The 22,844-nt window shown below is 42.1% G+C and overlaps 1 protein-coding gene across 2 annotated transcripts in view; it reads left to right on the top strand.

Moving 5' to 3' along the window:
- CD36 (CD36 molecule) overlaps window positions 1-22,844 on the top strand; it is a 171,728-nt gene that overhangs the window by 95,147 nt on the left and 53,737 nt on the right. For both annotated transcript variants that reach the window (XM_060244663.1, XM_060244662.1), the window contains one exon: window positions 20,275-20,435. In XM_060244663.1, coding sequence (XP_060100646.1) covers window positions 20,275-20,435 — 161 coding nt within the window. The remainder of the gene's footprint in view (window positions 1-20,274; window positions 20,436-22,844) is intronic.

Genomic DNA, 22,844 nt, shown 5'->3' with positions numbered 1-22,844 from the left:
AAATTTTCATTTCTTTAAAACAGCACTTTCTTTTGCAGACATCTTCTTACAGAATAAATAAAAGAGAAGCATAGTTTGAGGGCGTCTAACTTCACTTTCCCATCAAATCCACCCCACTCTAGCTGCAATTAGCTGGGGATTATCATTTTGACCATGGGAAAGAAGAGAAGAGACCCCTGCCTCTAAAGTTCTCAGGAGGATTGGGCCATATGTTCTGGATAGGAAGAATACTTTAAAAATCAGGACCCTCCCAAAAAAGGCAGGTAAGAGAAAGAGCAAATGAAAGGGCAGTCTCCCACCTGGAGCAGGGGATATGCTCTTAAGTTGACTTGAAATTATATGCAGGGTGGACATACACATCACTGCCTACCAGCCAAACCACAGTTATGAGAAGCAAAATGGCAGCCATGGGGAGTGGAACTTAGCTGGAGGAAGACGTGGGAAGAGAATTTCCATAAGCTTCCCTACTAAGAGAGCACACCTTCCCTCTCAATCCAAGGGGCCACTCACTGGCTCCTGTTGTCACAAATGCATGAGAAGATACCTAGCTGGAGTGGGTGGTGGAGGAGAGGCAGAAGTAAGGAAGGCAAAAAAGTCAGAACAACCAGTTCTTGTTGAGGAAAGAAGAATGTTTTTGCCTGCATCAGCAACTTCACCAGTAACCATGGAAGCCACTTGGAGGAGCTTTGATGGGTGGAGGCTCTAGAAATGTTCAGTACGCAAAATACTTTGTATCCTTTTTTACAGAAATACCAGCCCTTTTACTGTCCTTTTTCTGCCTTTTTTTTTTTTTTTTGCAAAAGCAGGCCAGACATCTCTGTATCAATTCTCACAACAGCTTTATGTTTTGTCCCTACTGGCCCCGGCCAGGACTCGCTGCCCCCGGCCCCTGGCCTGGCACGAGACAACAACCATGACAGCCAGTCACTTACCAGTCAGCTCAACCCCATCACCACAACATCATCATGGCAAGCCACCCCCCAAAGCCACCGGCTGAGGCCACGACCCCAAGTGGCTTGTGAACCTGTTGCCACACCGCAGGAAGAAAGTGGGATGGCATTGCACCAATGAACAGAAAGGCATGAGGTGTGGCTTTCCTGGAAGCTCTGCCCCAGCATCTGAGCCTATGAAGGGGGTGGGGCTGCAGAGAGAAGCCGAGGGGAGGGGAACATGGGAGACTGGGAGGGATGCAAGGGGAAATGGCCAGGTTGAAGTTGAGGTTGATGAGGAGAAGGCTGGAGATCACAAAGGCACACACAGAGAGGGCAGGAATGAGAGAGCTGATCACTACCCAGCCAAGGGGAAAGAGCCAAGAAGGGTGACATAACCTGGCTTTCCACCCAGTCTGAGACCTCTGGCTTCATCCTCAGGGCTGAACATCAGGGGCAAGAGTGATGGCAGCCCTAGGTGTGGGCCCACCAGTGGAGGCGGGGTGTGCCATGTTCCTTACACACATATATAGCTTTCAGCATGGTAATGCATGGAGAGGGGGAGTGAAGAAGCTGAGTGGTATAGGTACTTGAGTTTAGCTGACTAGCAAAGCACCTAGAATTGCCAAATGCTAGTATGAAGAAAAAGACCAAGGGGTGTGTATGTGTGACAGAAGGAACCATGGAGACCAGAAGAAACATCAATACTGTTTGTTTGTTTTTGTAAGAAGGGGACAGGAAGAACAGCGGTAGATGGTGCCTCTTGAGGCAGGAAGAACAGTGTGTTCCTGAGGGAAAATGCCTTGAGGGTGATAGCAACAACAAGTAGGTTGGAGGGATGCATAGAAAGAGCTCAAGGAGACTTCCAGGTTACGTTGCCTTGAGCTCACGGGTGTCCGCAGATCGTCCTCCTGCAGCACCTTTGAATCAGGTGGTTGGAGGGGCGCTGCAGACGTGGCAACCCCATAGGAAGACCCTAGAGGAGTTCTCCTTCGGCATGGGACTTTTGCGGAAAGTTAGGGGCACAGCGGCAGCTGCTCTTGTCCTTCTTGCATGTCCCGAGGCTCTGTCACCATGATAGTTGACTGCAGCAGAAAAAAGTGATTGCCCGACTGCTTTCTTTCGCTCCTTTCAATAAGCTTTTGATGTATTGCTCCTCTACCCCATGTCAAGCATGGTGAAATTCCATTGATAATTGATTGTTGTAGGGTCCTGCCTAAACCTGGTCTGTGAAGTGTCATGGAGGATCCAACTTTGTTAGCTTTGTTATTCTTTCCCTTCCCCCCGTCTTGCTTTATGGGTTAAAATTAGAAGTAGTGAGAACTGAAACTAAGTAATCAGCACCTTCCCATACATTCCTGTAAGGGAGTACAAGACATCTGGGGAAAGCAAGGACAAATCCTGATAACACTATGGGAACTTAGACATTTATGATAGTTTATGTGTGAGTGCTACCCCACACCTCCATCCCTTGGAATCCTTTTGAAGTAAGCCTTAAAAGTATTGTATCAATGTATTGTCTGCATTACTCTCAAGAGCCTGTTCTACAGAAAGTATCGGTCTATCAATAAACGTAGTCTTTGTATCAACTTTGACTCGTCATTGAACCCGCATGCTTGACACCCCAAGCATAGCAATTCTACTTGGCAAGTAAGTGTTCTTTCAATACCACTGGCTAATGGGTCGTTTTACATAACAACAAGTGGGCAGCTCAAAGGAAGGGAAAGAGGTTGACTATGCACCTACTTTTCCTGTGAATGAGGCCTTGAAGAACAATCTTCAGTATCGGTAACAATTTGAATTGGACTGAATACAAATACTTAAATCGACCCGGATTATAATTGGATATATGTTAAAGAGACTATTATTTGGCTGCAATATGGTCTGAACATAAACGAGATATATTTTAGAGAGATTTGTCTCTGTCATCCGACTGCAACTGAAATGATAACATTTAAAATTACAGCTGGAGGAGATTTGGAATGATGGAATAACTGGATCTTTAAACTACTTTTCAACTTGGATTAAGAGACTGAGTTTGCTGACAGAGAAAAATGGCACTGCCAAGCGAAATGTTTTACAAAAAAGATATACTGTGGAGTATTACTTCTCTGAAACAGGATCTTGGTTTATTAACGCAGTTGATTAGAAAGCAAATGGGAGCTTTTATGCTGAAAGCTGGTGAAATCTAAATCTACATGAGCAGAGTGCTAAAGAGATTCTGGTGACGTCTGTGGAATTAGAATGGGAAAGTGATCCGCTGAGAAATGAACAAAAGAAAACCAAAATGGATCCTTATGGTGCAGTTACAAAACAAGACTGGAAACTGAGACTGAGGGAAGTTCTGCTGAGAGGAACAAGTGGCGTAGAATTCTTCTCCCCATTACTGAGAGGGGTGGCCGCATTGAGAAGAGAGAAGGTGCATCTCAGCCAACAAATCAAGATGTGGAAATTTTTCAGGAAGAAGGATCTTTGAACTCTCTCTCTCTTTGTGGATAGTTGGATATGGAACTCTCAATAAGAAATGACATGCGATTTTAAAAGGCAAAGTGTAATGTCTGGGTTATATTAAGTTGGTTTTTTTCTGGAGTAATATGGATATAAAAGCTAAAGGAATCAAAAGTTTTTAAATTTTAAGAAGAGAGATAACGTAATTAATTTGCAACTTTGCGGATAGTTGGATATGGAACTCATCATAAGAACTTATATATGATTTTAAAAGGCTAGGTGGGATTTCTGGGCTATGTACTTAAGTAGATAGATAACATAATTACCTTTCATTTTGGTTTGCATTTAATAGATAAAGATATTTGTTTCTTATGTTTACTGTAATGATGATATTGTCGAACTAATAAGTGAATTTGTATTTTTAATATGGTTGAGTTAAGTAGTTAAAATCAAGATGTAAAAACTTTACTGGGAAGAAAGGTTCCTGAGTGGTGGTTTCCCCTGTGGGTAATTAAATATGCAATTATTAATAAGAACTGATATGTGATCTAAAAAGGTCAAGGGAGATCCTAAGGATGGAAAGGTTTTGTTAAAATGTTAGATAAATATACAGTTAATTTGGATCAAGGGTTAAGAGGGCAGACAACACATTTATTTTTTTTATCTGGCAGATCTATTCTTAGTATGTGTGTTTGGAGAAATTGTTCATACTGAGACAGATAAATTATCATATTTTATTCTTAGCCTTTTAAGGATAAGGGTATGGGCTCCATATGTTTATGTTAGGATGATATTATTAAATTAACAGGTCTGTTTGTTCCTTTACGATATTTCATGTGTTTCCTCTAACGCTGATATTGCTAAATTAATTAGTTAGTCTGTGCTTTCAATATGATTTAGTTTAGCCAGCCAGCTTTCTGTTGAGACTGCTCTGACTTTTTATACTTTTATGTGTTGAAGAAGAATTGTTTAGACTTATATTTTAAGTAATAGTTTAGTAAACTGAGGGAACAACATTATGAAATGTTGTTAGCCGCCCTGAGCCTGCAGAGGTGGGGAGGGCGGGATAGAAATAAAATTTATTATTATTATTATTATTATTATTATTATAAAAAGATATAATGAAAGATAAAGATGGTAAAATATATGGGGAGAATTTTATACTTGCGGGTAAAAAGTATTGGGTATTTATCTGGAGCTAGAACTGTAATTGATATATTTGTATTTTTCTTTGTTTCCATCCTTCCCATTTTGTATCTACCCTTCCCCCTCTATACTGCATCTATGCTCATGCTTCTTTTCTTTGTAGGTAAAATCATTTTAAAAAATTATAAATTTAAGAAAGAGCTCAAGGAGTGCATGCAGCCCATGGGCCACAGGTTGGGGACTCCTGATATAGTACTTAGTATTTCTATGGTAGATGATGGGTGAGGAATCACAGAGGAGTGTCTCCTTTTGTCTCCTGTTTGTTGTTATTGTAATAATCTTCATTCTCCTGGTGCACATTGCAAGGATACCATAATATCTTGCCAATATCTGAAAGAACTGTGACTGACCCAAGGTCACTCATCTGGCTACATGTGGAGGAGAGGGGAACCAAACTCGGTTCTCCAGGTTAGAGTCTGCCACTCCTTAACCACTACACCACAGCTGGCTCTCTAATAGACCTGAGAAGAAAAATACCAGTTAAAATGGCTTTTTGCTGCAGACATATCCTGGCTGGCTGTTTAAACTGCACAGCAGGAGAAGCTGGCTCCAGGGTCTGCATGTGGCAGGGAGGTCTCTCCTCCCAGCACATGGATCCTGGCTGGGCTGCCCTCTGTTTAAACCGGAGCAAAATCAATAATGGGATCACAGTAAAGACACACTACAAGAGACAAAAAACATATGACTGCGAAATATAGGCTACCATACTTTTTAAATAAAACTACTTTTGAATTTACAAATTACCGTAAAAAGTAATTAAACCATTTCCAACAGAGCTCATTGTTTAGTAATACAGCATAGAAGTGACTAGTTATAACAATAGACGTTTCGTGTTGCCATTTCATCAGTATTTTAATGTTGTTTTCTTGTTGAGCTGTACATAGTAAAGGAGTAAGCCAGTCTCTTTTATTAAAAAAAAACAATGTGCAAAGCCTTCCATTTCATTGCTGGCCAAAATACTCTCCATGGATAATGGATACAAGCACTGATGCTTCATGAAGGAACCTTAACAATACAGATAAGATAACGATGCTCTGATAAAGTTTGTTATTGTACCCCCCCCCCTACCAGCTTTTGAGGGTGCGCCGCTGATAGCGGCAGACAAGGTCAAAAGCCTGGGGGTACTATTGGAGCCCTCCTTAATGATGGAGGCTCAGATAGCAGCCACTGCCAAGTCCGCATTTTTTCACCTTAGGCGGGCAAGGCAGTTGGCCCCCTTCCTGGAACGTGACGATCTAGCAACAGTGATCCATGCCACGGTCACCTCGAGGTTGGACTACTACAATGCTCTCTACATGGGGCTGCCTTTGTGCTGAACCCGAAAGCTGCAGCTAGTGCAGAATGCCGCGGCCCGGCTGTTGTTAGGGCTCCCAAGAAGGGAGCACATCCGGCCAGGGCTCCGGGACCTGCACTGGCTGCCGATAGCTTACCGAGTCCGGTAAGCTATCCGGTACAAGGTGCTGGTTATTACCTTTAAAGCCCTATATGGCCTAGGACCTGCCTACCTGAAGGACCGTCTCTCCCCGCATGTTCCCCAGAGAGTGCTGAGATTGGGAACTCAAAATCTCCTAGATATCCCTGGGCCAAAGGAAGCCCGCTTAAAATCGACAAGGGACCGGGCCTTTTCTATTATGGCCCTCTCCTGGTGGAACCAGCTGCCAGAAGAGGTGAGGGCCCTGCGGGACCTCGCCCAGTTCCGCCAGGCCTGTAAGACAACCCTCTTCCGGCTAGCCTATGACTAGCTGGTACAAGAAACTGAGCGTAGTTATACTGGATGTCTGCTGCCCCCAATGTTTTAAATGGTTCAATGTTTTAAATGGTTTAATGTTTAAATTTAATGCTCTATGTTTAATGCCTATTTATGTCAGATTCCTGTGTTGTAAGCTGCCCTGAGCCACTTGTTGGGAAGGGCGGGATAGAAGTCATAAAATAAATAAATAAATAAATACTAATATGGTGCATTTTTAGGACCCTGGGATGAATTCAAAATTTTATCTCCAAATTATTCAACTTAGCTATAATAGGGAACATATACTCTTGGATTCACTCATTGTTGCAATGAACTTTTCAATATGGAGCAAGCCAATTTATTTCTTTTTTATCTGGTTCCAAACCTTCAATTCTAAAGTTGGTGTCATCTCCAAAATGCAAGCAATGCAGCTATGAGATCGTAGAGGAGAATATTCTTATAAAGAATAAGCCATCTTCATTTAAGCAGGAACAAAGCTTTTTCTTCTTATTGCTGGCCAAAAAGTTCTAAAGATACTACCACTACTGGTCCTTCTTAAGAGAATGTTCCCTATAATTACATGCAACTGGGCACACAGTCTCATGGCCCAAAGGTACACAGACCAATCCAAACCTTAGTCAAGGTTGCCAACTTACTTATTTACTATGCTTTTATAGCAATTTAATATTTTTTCTTTTTTTTCAAAGGCAACCTAACAATTTATATGTGGTCCATAATTGGTACAGAACTAGCTAGCATGAAAAGTTTATTTTTGTCTTTATTTTTTCATTACTATTTGCTCTGTTTAGCCTATAGCGGAGTCAACCCAATGCTCTATATGCATCATGAACAACTTATAAATATCATTCTTTGCTTATTGTTTTGTGGTGCCATAATGGTTAAATTGTTTCTTATGGTTTTGTGGTGCCATAATCCCAAAAACTGGAGTGAAAAACAATAAAGGGATCACAGTGCTGCCCTATAACACTATAAGAGACACTCACAGCTGCTGCCCTATAACACTATAAGAGACAAAAATCTTATATAAATCAAATCGTTTATCTTGATTTGAATAAGGCTTTTGATAAGGTTCCACATACTATCCTTATTGGAAAAGGGGAAAGGAAAGGTCCCCTGTGCAAGCACCAGTCGTTTCTGAATCTGGGGTGACGTTGCTTTCACAACGTTTTCACGGCAGACTTTTTTTTTTTACGGGGTGGTTTGCCATTGCCTTCCCTTGTTGACAGGTTGGTAAAATGTGGTATGAATCCTGTTCCCATAAGGTGGATCTGTAACTGGTTAACAGATTGCACCCAAAGAGTGCTTGTGAATGGTTCCTCATCCTCTTGGAGAGGAGTGATGACAAGTGGAGTGTCTCAAGGATCTGTCTTAGGACCTGTTTTGTTCAACATATTTATCAATGTACTGGATGAAGGAATAGAGGGAATGCTTATTAAATTTGCAGATGATACTAAATTGGAAGGGGTGGAAAACACAGAAGAAGACAGAAACAGGGTGACCTTGACAGGCTGGAAAACTGGGCTAAAATCTATAAAATGAATTTTAACAGGGAGAAATGTAAAGTTCTGCATTTAGGTAGGAAAAATCCAATGCATGGTTATAGGATGGGGGAGACTTGTCTTAGCAGTAATATGTGCAAAAAGGATCTAGGGGTCTTAGTGGATCATACGCTGAACATAAGTCAACAGTGTGCTGCAGTGGCTAAAAAGGCAAATGCAATTTTGGGCTGTATCAACAAAAGTATAATGTCCAGATCACATGATGTGATGGTATCGCTTTGCTCTGCTCTAGTAAGACCTCATCTGGAGTTTTGTGTTCAGTTTTAGGCACCACATTTTAAGAAGGATATAGACAAGCTGGAACGGGTCCAGAGGAGGGCAACGAAGATGGTGAGGGGTCTGGAGACCAAGTCCTATGAAGAAAGGTTGAAGGAGCTGGGGATGTTTAGCCTGGAGAGGAGGTGGCTGAGAGGGGATATGATCACCATCTTCAAGTACTTGAAGGGCTGTCGTATAGAAGATGGTGTTGAATTGTTTTCTGTGGCCCCAGAAGGTAGGACCAGAACTAATGGATTGAAATTAAATCAGAAGAGTATCTGGCTCAACATTAGGAAGAACTTCCTGACCATTAGAGCAATTCCTCAGTGAAACAGGCTTCCACGGGAGGTGGTGGGGTCTCCTTCCTTGGAGGTTTTTAAACAGAGGCTAGATGGCCATCTGACAGCAATGAAGATCCTGTGAATTTAGGGAGAGATGTTTGTGAGTTTCCTGCATTGTACAGGGGTTGGACTAGATGACCCTAGAGGTCCCTTCCAACTCTATGATTTTTTAAAAAAAATAACTGTGTAATATAGGCGAACATACTTTTTTTTTTATAAAACTACTTTTGAATTTACAAATTACCATAAGAAACAATTTAACCATTTTCAACAGCTCCCCATCACCCTGGCTGATCCTCAAGCTGATTTCTGCAGTCCCTTTAAAGTTTAAAGAAGATGACGACTACAGATTTATACCCCACCCTTCTCTCTGAATCAGAGTCTTAGAGCAGCTTACAATCTCCTATATTTTCTCCCCCCACAACAGACACCCTGTGAGGTGGGTGGGGCTGAGAGAGCTCTCACAGCTGCTGCCCTTTTAAGGACAATTCCTGTGATACTATGGCTAACCCAAGGCCATTTCAGCAGGTACAAATGGAGGAGTGGGGAAGCAAACCTGTTTCTCCCAGATAAGAGTCCATACACTTAACCACTACACCAAATTGCATAAGCCTTCCCAACAAACAGCTGAGAAGCAAGAGGAATCTGCTCCCACCTCTCAGCTGTTTCAGATATACACAAAATTCCTGAATATATCTGAGATTTTCTCTGGATTCCCTCCCCCCTCGGTTTTGCAGAGAAAACCCAGATACATTCTGGGAACCAAAACGTATCTGGAAAATACCAGTAATGTATTTTCTAGATATATTGTTTGCTCAGGGAGATCTGGATGCACACCCCTAGTGTTTAACCTGACTCCCGGATTGCCAAAGGTTTTGGGCTGGGTTGTCACCATATGCAGATGACACCCAGCTCTATCTGTTGATGGGCAGCCACCCAGACTCTGCCCCAGATCATCTAACCAAGGCGCTGGAAGCAGTGGCCTATTGGCTGCAACTGAGCCAACTGAAGCTTAATCCAACTAAGACGGAGGTCCTGTACTTGGATCGGGGGGGACCAAGATCGGGGATCCGACTTCCCACTCTGGATGGTGCATCTCTTGTGCCAACCCAGAAGGTGAGGAGCTTGGGTGTGACACTGGATGCCACCCTCTCTATGGAGGCCCAGGTCACAGCTGTTGCACGATCTGCCTTTTATCATTTCTGGTAGGCCAAACAACTAGCACCCTATCTGGGCCCTCGGGACTTAGCTACAGTGATCCACGCAACAGTCACTTCCAGGTTAGACTACAGTAACTCTCTCTACACAGGCTTACCCTTGAGGCTGATCTGGAAGCTCCAGCTGGTGCAGAATGCGGCAGCACGATTGCTGTCTGAATTGCCTGTAAGGGCAAGCAGTCAGCCGATGCTGCGCAGTTTGTACTGGCTACCGGATCCACTTTTGTTTAGTACCAGATCCACTTTAAGATTTTAGTATTGACATTCGAAGCTTTGTGTGGCCTGGGACCAGCATACCTGCGGGACCGTCTCTCCCCATTTGAGCTCCGGAGGTTGCTACGATTGGCCGGCCAACATCTTCTGACCATCCCTGGCCCAAGGAACGTCCGATTTGCTTTGACCAGGGCCAGGGCTGGTGGAATCAGCTTCCGGTGGACGTTCGGGCCCTCCAGGATCTGTTACCATTCCGGAGGGCCTGTAAGACGGAGCTGTTCCATCGGGTCTATGGCTGAAGCAGACGGGCGTCCTATCATTTAAATGGACCCCCCCCTGCACCGACTGCACTGTACTGATTCTTTGAAACCAATATAGCTGGGATTTGAACATCTAGGTTGGGACAAGCAAGCTGAATCGATCTGTTAATACCATCTTTGCCGCCCCACCTAATGTGAGTTGTGGCTTGTCTTAATTTTAAACTGTTTTAACTGTTTTAATCGTTTTAAATTGATTTGATTGTTTTATTGTGTTGGAAGCCTACTATGGGAAAGGGCAGCCTATAAATTTACGGAAATAAAATAAATAAATAAATAAACTATAAGTACATGTTGATGGGGTCTGGCAGAGACTGACCAAGAGAGGGATCTTGGAGTCATGGTAGACAACTCACTGAAAATGTCAAGACATTGTGCGACTTGCAATAAAAAGGCCAATGCTATGCTGGAAAACAAATCAGCCAGTATCATAATGCCCCTGTATAAATCGATGGTGCGGCTTCATTTGGAGTACTGTGTACAATTCTGGTCACCATACCTAACAAAAATATTATAGCATTGGAAAAAGTCCAGAAAAGGGCAACTAGAATGATTAAAGGGTTGGAACACTTTCCTTATGAAGAAAGGTTAAAGCTCTTGGGGCTCATTAGCTTGGAGAAATGTCGATTGAGGGTTGACATGATACATGTTTACAAGATTATGCATGGGATAGAGAAGGTAGAGTTTTTGGCTAAACATTAGGAAGAACCTCCTGAACATTAGAGCAGTGGAACAGTCTTCCTCAGGAAGTGGTGGGCTCTCTTTCTTTGGAGGCTTTTAAACAGAGGCTAGATGGCCATCTGACAGCAATGTTGATTCTGTTAACTTAGGCAGATCATGAGAAGGAGGGCAGGAAGGGTTGCATCAGTGCTTTGTTCTCATGGCCCTTACATGTAGGGCCAGCCCTAGACTATTTGGCACCCTAGGCAAAGCTAACTTCTGGCACCCCCCTGCTGTCAAGCAGATGGATTCAATGACGAGTTGAGGTTGATAAAAAAAACCTACGTTTATTGATAGACCGTTACTTTACATTGATACACAAGTTTTAAGATACACTTCAAAGGGATTCCTATGGGGAGGGGGAGCAGGAGAGCGTTCACACATAAGGCATCAAAACTACATACATTCCCAGGGCATTATCAGGCATTCGGCCTTGCATCGCCCAGATGGTGCTTCCTCCCACAAGAGGATTCATGGGAAGGTGCTGATTGCTTTGGTCTCTGTAATTAACAGTCATAAAACAAAGAGGGGCCACAGAAGGATAATAAACTAGCAGCATTTGGTTCAGTGTGATCATACCCAGGCCTGCTTGTGACAGACTAGAAACCCATCAGTTATTGATCAGAATTAGTCGTGCTTGACACCTGCATTGATAACGTCACATGGGAGGTGCCCAATATGGTGCCACCAGAAGGCTGATGCCCTAGGCAATTGCCTAGTTTGCCTAGTGGCAGGGCCGACCCTGCTTACATGCCCAGGGAAATGCTGATCACCACTTTGGGGTCAGGAAGCAATTTTCTCCAGACCAGTTTGGAGAGCAATTTCAAGTGTTGTGCAAATCAGGGAGCAATTTCAAGTTTTGTGCTCTTCATATTCCCCACAATTAATCTGTTTTTGAAAATTGGTTATTGGGGGGGGGGGGGCACCAGAAGTTAGCCTTGCCTAGGGTGCCAGCCCTGTTATCCTCCAAGTGGAGCCTGGAAATCTTCTGGAATTAGAACTGGTCTGCAGGTATCAGATCAGTTCCCTTGGAAAAAATGGCTGCTTTGGAGGATGACCGCTATGGCATTATATCCCCTGGATTAAAATATGGAAGTTTTCCCCTGGATAGAGGAGCTAAAGAGGAATGTCCTCTATTACTCTTGCTTTTTGTCCTCTCATTAGAACCCTTGGCAACTGCTGTGAAGCCTGATAACCATATTAGAGGCCTAGAAATAAATGGTCAAATACATATAATCAATATGTCTGCTGATGATGTGAAAACATTAATTGTAAATCTTAAAGAAGCTTTAATATATTTAATGAGAGAGATCCATGAATATGGAACAATAGAACTATAGCCGCCCTGAGCCTGCTAGGAGAGGGCAAGATATAAATTTGATTAAATAAATAAATTATGTAAAAATCTGGAGCACTCTATAAATATTAAACCAAAAGCACAATACAAAATTCAAAATGACTTCAGTATCCCAATATTTTATAAATAATTTAAATATCTGGGTGTAATTATTTTAAATAGACTTCAGCAGATAAATTACTGTCTGGTGGTCCGGCAAATAAGAAAAGATTATCCCAGATACACTTGACAATGATGGGCATTGCCAAAATTAAAATTTCTTTCAAATACTTCCTATAGTAATTGAACAAAAGACTTATCAAAATGATAGAAGATACTTATCAACTTGATTTATCAAAGTAAAAGACCATGACTTACAAAGACTTTGAGACAAGAGATTGGATCAAGGGGGATTGGAAGAACCCAATATAAGTAAATACTATATCAGTTGATCAAATCAGTTGAGGGCATTGATAACATACTTGGGAAACATCTGGGATTAACTGAAATATGTTTTTGGAGAGGAAAAAGAGACATAAAATGGATTGAGAATCTTTTCTATGCACTAAATTAAAGATGTGGAATAAATGGAATAATTAAATCAATTCCAGAAAATCCCCACTGCTTCCATTTACCTTATGCCCCAATTTTTCTTATATAAATAAACAAAAAAAATGTTAAATGGAAAGAAAAGGGAATTTACAGAATGAGAAACTTTTACAAAAATTGGAACTCACCTTACTGCAGCACAATTAAAAGAAAAGTTGCAAGGATTTGGATTCTTCTCCATCAGTTACATTACTTAATTGTGAATCCTACAGTAAGGCAAACTATGACCAGAAAAATGATGGAATTTGAACAGATTCTAATGCAAAATATGAATAATACAAAAGGAATAACTTCTAAAATATATTCTTAGTTGAAATAAATACAAATACGTCAATTAGACTGAAAACAATATGAAAAAATGGGTAACCAGAAAAAGCCCACAGGGAAAGCCCCATGGTCATAAATGCTCACAGGAAAAAAGCCCGCATGGAAAAAAGCCCAAAGGGAAAAAAACCCACACAGAAAAAAGCCCACACGGAAAGAAGCCCTCATGGGAAAATACCATGTAAAGCACCATAGATATTTATAATTGTGGATAACCATTCACCTTCATTTATGAGAATGATCAGGTATTATCACCTATATTCTATTTTGTTATTTTAGGATTAAAATATGTGATATTCACAAGCAACAATTTGTGTTGTGGTTTTATCAAGTATAATTAGATAATAATTTTACTAAGTTATTTCTATATTTGATGAACTGCAGAGGGTGTCAGGAGTGGGTTCATTGAAGCTCACAAGTAAGCAGACTTGGTATTTGAAACAAAGTTGCATTTATTGAACACTTCAGAGTTACTCCAGCTTGGCAGGCATTGGAACTGATGGAGATCAGTTTGAATAATTGATATTTAACATTCTACATCAAAGCACTTGTCTCTACCCCTCATTTCCCAAAACAAAAAGGTTGCTTTTGCATGTGAGAATTTTCTCAATGTTCCCCCTTATCTTTTCAGTTGGTGGTTACATTTTCCCGGAGGCAATGTCCTTGCTGCCTCTAGGGAGGAGGTGAGAATCTGGCACATACTTTCTACTTCAAAGAGGCCTTGGCAACCTTTGATATTCCTGGGAAGCTACTCTCTACTTTCCCCCCTCCCACTTCACTACCCCAGCCCCTGTGTTAGTTAGCATATCTAGGCATTGATCAATATGGTTAGTCATCAGCATTTGGCAATAGTATTAATGAACAGAGTCTGATAGAGGGACCTTGCAAGGAAAGCTGGGCTCAGAGGAGAAGAGTGCTCTCTTCTCATTTGGTGGCCAAAGTATTTGAGCTTCAGCTTCTGACCTTCCAGGGAACAGTCTGGGTTGATTTCTCTTCGGACTGACTGATTGGATCTTCTTGCAGTCCAAGGGACTCTCAAGGGTCTTCTCCAGCACCACAGCTTGAAAGCATCTATTCTTCTGCACTCGGCCTTCCTTATGGTCCAGCTCTCACAGCCATACATTACTATTGGGAATACCATTGCTTTGACTATACGGACTTTTGTTGGCAGCGTGATGTCTCTACTTTTATTATACTGCCCAGGCTTGCCATAGCTGTCCTCCCAAGGAGCAAACGTCTTTTAATTTCATGGCTACAGTCACCATCTGCAGTGATCTTGGATCCCAGAAATGTGAAGTCTGTCACTACCTGATCTCCTGGGGATTGTGTAATATTTAAATGGCTGCAGATAATAACTGTTGAGTCAGGGCCTTATTTTGAAGAAAGCAAACAGTCAAAATCAGGGCTGGTTTTTTTTTTTTTTTTAAAGCAGGAACGCAGTTCTGGCTGGCTTGGTGTCAGGGGTGTGTGGCCTAAATGAGTTCCTGCTGGGCTTTTTCTACAAAAAAAGCCCTGGACAAACCCAACAACAGCAAAGCCTACTTCTGCCAGATTTTTGCTTTGCACAGATAGCCATTTGCAAAACACTCACTTGAACAGCCTTGATCAACCCTTGTGACAAAGGTCTTAGATTTTGAAATCAGATTGCTTGCTAAGCTTCCTGTTAAACTGGCTATTTATGTAACAATGTGTTCCTCCTCCCTACCCTCAAGGGATTTTTCCTTTTCCTCTTATTCAGCTGCTCTTAGTAACAGCAATGTGTACAATGAGCTGCATCAATTCATGTTCTTTAGGAGTTGTGATATATGCTGACTAGGTTCTGGCACTATTAAGAGGCAATGACAAAGAATGCTGCAAGACTTTAGAAGGAAGGGGGAAAGTTCCAAGAAACTGATACCAATAATTGTTTTATTTTAATGCTAATTTTGCAAAGTACTGAATGGATATAATTCAGCTATGTCTGTGGGCCTAGCTTATACTTGGCTCCGTCAGTGATGTTCCCATTGTACCAGAGGTTCTGTGTGCTGCAGAGTAGCTTCCTTGAGAAAGTAGGACACTCGTGATGAATGTTTCTGCCGGAGCTTGGATGATAGTTGAGAAAGACTGAAGTGTTCATGTGGAGGTGTGGTCAGGAAGGTATTCCCTGGTTCTAATACCTGCAAGAAGATGAGGGCTTCTAGGAGAAACTTTGGAACCTTACCTGAGAACATGGTGTTCTGGGGACCTTAGTTTTAACCTATTTTAACTTCTTTGCACTGCAAGGGAATTGAGCTCAAGAAAAGCAAGATGTGTGTGTGCAGAATGTTCTATTTATTCATACCACATCCCTAAATAAATGTTGCGAAAAAATCATTTAAGATCCTTCACAACCTCTCTTATGGCTGAACCAGAGCTTCCAGTCTTGTCTGCTTCTAATATGATCAAAATATACAGCATCTTGCTTACTTGCAGGCAACAAATTGAGATCTACATGAAACCCTGCAGCTGTGAACTGGCTGGCTTAACCAATTTATTCTTGGAAGGCATTGGCTCTTAAAAAAAATCAGAATCATTTCTGAACTTACTGTGGGACCCAGATGCATAGACTGTTGGCAGTGAGGATCTGCAGGGCCATGGGTATCGGTTATATTCATCTCCCAGAATTACAATTGATCTCAAGAGAATAGGAAAACCACATCTGGAGGTGAACTCTATGCTACTATACCCTACAGGGGTCCCTACACCCCAGGCGCCACCCCGAAATTTTCTGGAATTTTGCAAGCAGGAATTTGCAACCATAAACTTAGAATTAAAGGGGATGCAGTGCCCATCCACTCTCTCTCCTCCTTTTCCTCCAGTGGTCTCCTCTCCTCTACCAACTCAAGGGTTCAAACTTTGCAACTCACCTGGAAGAGAGCTGTCATCCCTGATCAATTTCAGGGTCATCATGATTCAATGTTTGAGAACCGTTGTAGTAAGAACCTCTTCAGTGACTTGGCAGCTCCAGTTCTTTAAGACTTATTCAGTTAGCTTGTGAAGGATCAGAGCTGTTATGTATCTGGTCTCTTACAAAGTGTGTACCATGAGATGTCAATAATAGAACAGGGACTCCTTTGTCCAACCATTTTGAGCATATACTTCTACAGATAGCAAAGACGCTACATTGCCTCCTCTGGTCCATCAACAAACTGAACCTCTGATATACTCTTATACACTGAAATAATTGTCTCTTGAAAGCGTGTATGTTATGTCCTCAGATGCAGGAAGTTTGGAGTGATCTGTCATGATGACTTGGTTTAAGTCTCTCAGGTATAGGCAAATGTATTCTTGTTTAGAGTTTTGTATCTGCTTTCAGCTTTTCTATACAAAGAGAGAAAACACAAGGGTAGATCATAATTAAATTTCACAAAATTTCACAAGTTACCAGTAGACATCAGTATTGAAACATAATAATAGTAAATACAGATATTAAGATAGAATTGATGGTCACAATTTAGAAACAAGTAATAAGAAATAAGTATTACAATTCAAAACACATTCTTCGAATAGTGATCATAAATCCAACAAAAGACTCCTCTATACTCCTTCATATAACAGTGTCCAAAAGACCTCCAGAAGTCCAAAGAGAGAAGGCAGAGGACATCCCAGAAAAATGTCTACAGCCAATACATCCTTCCCAGGTATACAAGATGTTTCAAAACAATTATTCATCAGTTATATGGCTGAAAAATGGAACCTGATTTCCACACTACTCTAGACACAGCTCATGTCTCAAATGCTAGAGAGAATGAATATCACCTCCTCTAGTCTACCAAAAAAACCCCACCCCTAATATACTCTCTATATCCCAAGAGTTATCCTTCTTGAGCTTCCAAGAACTGAGCCTGCTCTAGCACTAGCATTATATGGAAAATGTCAATGGAGAAACTGGTTAGAAATTTCGCTTCAGATATTGCTGTATGGTGAATGGAGTATGGTGAAAAGTCTCCTTTCCTTTTTCATTAAAAAGGATTATATCCTCTAAAACAAGGGTCCTGAACATGTGCTCACTGCCATTTTTCCTGGTGCCTGCCATGTGCTTTTAGAGAGAAGGTGGGATCAGGGCTTCTTGACTGGCCATTGGCATTCTGAGTTTAAAATGGCATTTTCTGGGAGGCAGCTGCCACTACAGTGTTAGTTTTATTCTTTTTCTCACTGCTCTGTACCAGTCTATTTTAAAACATTTCTCCTCACGTCCCATGCATCTAGACTTCTTCTGTTTGTGCGTGGCGGATGGGGGGGGGCTTTGCCTACTTGCTAGCCCTTTTGGGGTTGTGCCCACTACCTTGTGTCAGAATTCCAAAGGTGTCTACAGGCTCAAAAAGATTGGGGACCTCCTATTCTAAAGTGGTGGCATGCAGGGCTGTACCAAGGGAATAAAGGCATGCAGTGGTGTACCAAGGGTGGGGCAGGGTGTGTGGTCCATCTTGGGTGCATCTTGAAGAAGGGCCACGAAGGATGTGTCCAGTGAACATCTTTCCTTTTATTTTTAAAATGCACTTCTGACTGCAGCCATTAGGGGTACAGGGAAGTCTGAGTGTAGCAAAAAGTGCTCTAAGATGGGCTAGACCAGAGGTGTCAAACTAATTTGCTACAAAGGCCAGGTCTAACATAAATGGGACTTTATGGGGCCAGGCCATGCGTGTCATAAAATGTAATGCCAGGTAGCATAGATATAAACTTTATAAAGGACACAAGCAAACACAATTAAAGATATTATGTTTTTACTTAAAACAGAAACATGCTTAAAACTCTTGCAATATTTTGTTTAAAATGGAAAGGTGAGGAGATAGTGGGCTTTGGCAATGCATTTTTAGAAATAAAACATCAAGAAAAAGCTCAAGGATTATGCCAGAAACCAAAAATATAAAATTATCCGAGCCTAGAAAAACATGAAATGGCTGGACATTGCAAACTCCCCGCACCACCACCCAGATCTACTCAGATTGACAATGGCTCTCTAATGTAATATTCCCCTTTGGCTGGAGGTTCCCAAGTTAGAGTACTCACTAGGCACTCATTCTCAGGTCCATTCAGCAGAGACAAGCTGACTCAAAGCATCAGCCCCTTATTTGCAAGCAACAACTTCAGCTGGCCATAGGAACCCTACAGTACAGACAAAGTTGCAGGGAAAATGTGGAATGGATTTTCCATTAAGGTCTCTGGGCCCAGATAGACTATCTATCTGAGCACAAAGACCTGAATGGAAAATCCATTCTGCATTTTCTTTGCAGCGTTGCAAGCTGAGAAGATCTTCCTGCTGTAGCTGGCAAAGACAAGGCAGAAAGAGCTGAGAATTTTGGTATCCTCAGAGCTTCAAACAATGAGGACAGGAGGGGGAGGGGAAAGAGCTGTGGGCCTGATTAAAGTCCTGGCTGGGCTGGTTCTGGACATTGAACACCCTGGGCTAAACTTTCCATTCTTCAAGACTTATGCAAACTTGATTGACAGATCGTACAACCAAATCAGTATGCTGATAGCTGCTGCAGAAATGCCAGTCTGCAGCTCATTTTCTCCAATTGTCTAGCCTTTCTCTCTTACTTTCCTTGCACCCAACTCAGCCAGATCTTACAAAGCAGTAGTTAGGATGTTGCAGCAAGATAAAACAACCTTTCCTTCTCTTAATTTCTCTCCCTCTGTTCCATGCGTTTCTCATTCATTTCTGTCTCCCTTCACTTGATTTTTACACACCCCCCCCCCCCCCCCCCCTTATTTTCACTTCTTGATCTCAATGCCTTCTCATCCCTATCCTGTTTGGTGATAAAATGTATTTAAGAATAGTATAGTAGCAAACTTTTGTTAATATTATGAACAGAAGGCACTGAGTTTGCTGGGCTTCCATTGCACTGGTCCCGCTGGGCTTTCAACCCCGCCCCCCGCCTCTTGCTTAAACTATAATTCTGTGCTTGTCCTCAGCTGGCATTACCACAATGGCACTGGATCTGCTGAGCTTGCAAAAATGCTCCTCACCTTCAGTTTCCACTGCAAAGATTATCTGGTTTGATACTAGTCCTTTGGAAACAATGGAGGATGGGGACACCTTCCTGGGCAGAGGTAGTGTGTTTTTTTTAACATCCAGTCTGGTAAAACCTGTGATCACTATTCTGTGATGTTTTGGATAGTGTTAGCAGAAGTTAGTACAAAGGCAGACTCCTCACTCCTAAAAATGCCTTGTGGATGTTTGGGATGGTCATCTCTTGGGCTTCACAATGGAGAACAGAAGCCTTCCCAAGTGCCTGCTCAGAACACAAGTGGTTTGATAGATGTTTTTTTACTGTCAAGCCACAGGTGACTTAAGGTGACCCTGTAGGGTTTTCAAGGCAAGAGATGCTTGGAGGTGGTTTGGCACTGCCTGGCTTAGCTGCGGAGATCTGACAAGATCCGGCTGTCTTGGGCTAAGCCCAAGGGGAGCCCTCAAGTGGGGGCTTGAACCCGGGTTCCCCACATCCGGCTGGCACCACGCTGGCTCTCAGGATGGACTAGTAGGTTAGATTTTTTTTCACTGGCATGGTTATATATACAAAAGCTAAATACAAGAAATTTTTCAGTGCCTGCATTTCTTTCCTGGTCCTTGAAATAAAGTCTGGGTCCAGAGTCACCTTTCTGCTGCTTGAGACCAACTTGGCCACCCACCTGAATCTATTTTCTGGCCATTCTTATTATTCATTTAATAATGATTTAAACTTAAATCAAATTAAACTTAAACTTCATTTTATTTCATGGTTGTTAATTCAAATAATTTTATTGAACAGTGGCGGGGCTCTGACCTGGATAGCCCCAGGCCAGCTTGATCTCATCGGATCTCAGAAGGAAGGCACCTCCAGATGTCTCTTGCCTTGAAATCTTTACAGGGTCACCATAAGCCAGTTGTGACTTGATGGCAAGAAAGCCAGACGGGGGGGGGGGGGGGGGGGTTAAAAGTTATCTTTCCAGGGCACAAAATAAACATGGAGCCCCACTGTTAAGGTTCATGCTGCCATTCGCTTTACAGACACTTTACAGAGGGCTGCTTTTTTTTTTTCTTTACAGGAAGGAATAATTGAAAATGGTACAATTGCATATGAAAACTGGATTGTACCTGGAAGTCCTGTATACAGACAGTTTTGGATCTTTAATGTGGAGAACCCATCGGCGGTGATGGAGAATGGGTCACGCCCAATTCTGACACAGAGGGGCCCTTACACGTACAGGTAGGCATGGTTTGGTGGGAAGGGAAAAACATTCAAAATTGTTAAGATTCTCTCTGTAAGCATAACCAGCACCATGTAGTGCTCTAGACTGGTTTTGTTCTCTGCCAAAGGTCTTTTCCAAGATCTGGGGAAAACCTGGCAATTGGTTGTGCATTTTCTTTAATGCTGATCTGCTGATGCTTCTGATTCTATGAGATGCAAGCTAACCAGAGTATTCCAGAAGAGTTTTGCATTACAGAAAGCAGAGGGTAGAATCAATTTGAAGATCTCTCCTTCAAAATGCATTTGGAAGATTGGACATGACCAAATATGTGATGGGTTTCTCTTTACCTGATTTCATACAAATTGATTTTTATATTTGGGATGCCTTGTTAACGGTAGCCAACATGCATTTTCTAACATAGGAATTATGTGGAGCATAATGCAGTCCATGTTTGGCACATATCTTTACTAATGATCTTGGTAAGCTAACTAAGCCTGTGTTGTGTGTTAAATGTCATCAAGTCACAGTCAGTTTATGATGACCCCATAGGGTTTTCAAGGCATGAGACACAACGTGGTTTGCTATTGCGTGCCTCTGCATAGTTCTTTTATACCCCTCCTTTCTCCCCAGTGGGGGCCCAAAGTGCTCTGCAACATTATTCTACCACCCTCCATTTTCTCCTCCCGGGAGCCCTGTGAGGTAGGTGAGGCTGAGAGCGTGACTGGCCCAAGGTCACCCAGCAAGCTTTCACAGCAAAGTGGGGATTCAAACCTGGATCCTAGTCCAGCCCTCTAACCACAACACTGCCCTGACTCTCAGGAAGAGTTAAACACACGCAGAGAAGGTAACTGATTAGGTAGGATCATATACCTGTTCCGTTTTAATGAAATAAAACAAGAAGGTCATACATCAAATTTAGAGTGGCTTTTAACATGATATTTTGGCTTTTTCTCTCTGCATGTCGTTCCCTATTCACAAAGATGACTTGTACAGAGGGATGATGCTACTGCTTTAATTTACAGGTTCAATTTAAAAATTCATGTAACCGCTCTTTCCCCACATGACTAATCAGGTTTCAATAACCAGTATCCTTTTTTGTGGTGGGAGCACTATAAAAAGAGAGAAAAGGTCCATGAATTCTTCTCAACCAGCCAGCCAGCCAGCTACAAATGAAGTGGTTGTGTGAAGATGTCCATGGATAGCTGCTCTCTACTGCAGGGGTGGCCAAGGGTAGCTCTCCAGATGTTTTTTGCCTACAACTCCCATCAGCCCCAGCCATTGGCCATGCTGGCTGAAGTTGATGGGAATTGTGGGCAAAAAACATCTGGAGAGCTATCCTTGGCCACCCTTGCTCTAGTGGGTTAGTTGTCCTCCATTGAATAGCCTTCTCCCCCCAAAACCACAAGAAATTAGAGTGTGTTTTTCAGCCTTTTGCTATTATGCAGCCTGAAAACTCCACAATAAAACCTAGAAGGTGTGTCCCAGGTGAGTGAAACACGGCAGCAACCAATGTTGTGGGAGCTTAATGGCAAAGGATAGCTATTATATTCATGTCTTGTTTGTGGGTTTCCTGTAAACATCAGGTTCCTCATTGTGGGAAGCTTCTGGTCCCCCACAGGACTAAATAGATATTAGATCTGTTCTAGCAGTGTAGTTCATACATACTTGAAGGATGAATACAACTTGGTTGGTTTTCGCTAAGGTTTTTTTTAATGCCAAACTGCATACTCATGAGACAAACCATTTTGTTTTTGTGCTGAATAGAAAATCCAGGCTGTACAATAGTGAAGGTAGAAAAAAAATCCTTTGAAAACAACCTTGTATGATTCCCTTGTGGGAATTTTTAAAGAAGCCTACTCACACTTTCTGGACAAAGATCATTTATCAATGAGCATCTTCAAGTGAATGGCTGTTCCCCAGTATTTCAGGAAATTTGGTTGTTATCTGGCTATGGTGCAATCTATTTGGAGCCTGTTTCTGCATTAAAGTTTTTATATGCCTCAGCCTCCTTTTGGGAACACCCACAGGGTGTCTATTCATACTGTTTCTGTGTTTCCCCCTGCTTCCTGTAGTCTTTCTCAAACAGCGTTAGTTGCAGTCTTCTTGGAAACATTGTGGCACAAATGCTTTCAAACATCATGTGTACAAGAAGGGGCATTTTCTTTCAGATCCTGCCCACATTGGTACCATTTTCCTTACCTCTATGTCTACAGGCACTGGAGGACTTGGAGGAGGGAGGTGCTTTGAACATCAGTAATAGCTATATTACTTTAATGTTAATGTTATGAACTATCACAGCAATTAATTAATTTAATTAATTTAAAAGTTGGTCTCTTGCCTTTTTGTTGCATAGTTGTAAGGGGAAAGATAGGGGCTGCACATGTCTCTGTATAATCTAACAATCAAAAGTGCTGGAGACTCTTTTT

This window comes from Heteronotia binoei, chromosome 8 (genome assembly GCF_032191835.1).
Source record: "Heteronotia binoei isolate CCM8104 ecotype False Entrance Well chromosome 8, APGP_CSIRO_Hbin_v1, whole genome shotgun sequence".
Lineage (NCBI taxonomy): Eukaryota > Metazoa > Chordata > Lepidosauria > Squamata > Gekkonidae > Heteronotia > Heteronotia binoei.
Note: the sequence above shows the minus strand (reverse complement) of the source record. Positions and strands in the feature narration are given on the sequence as shown.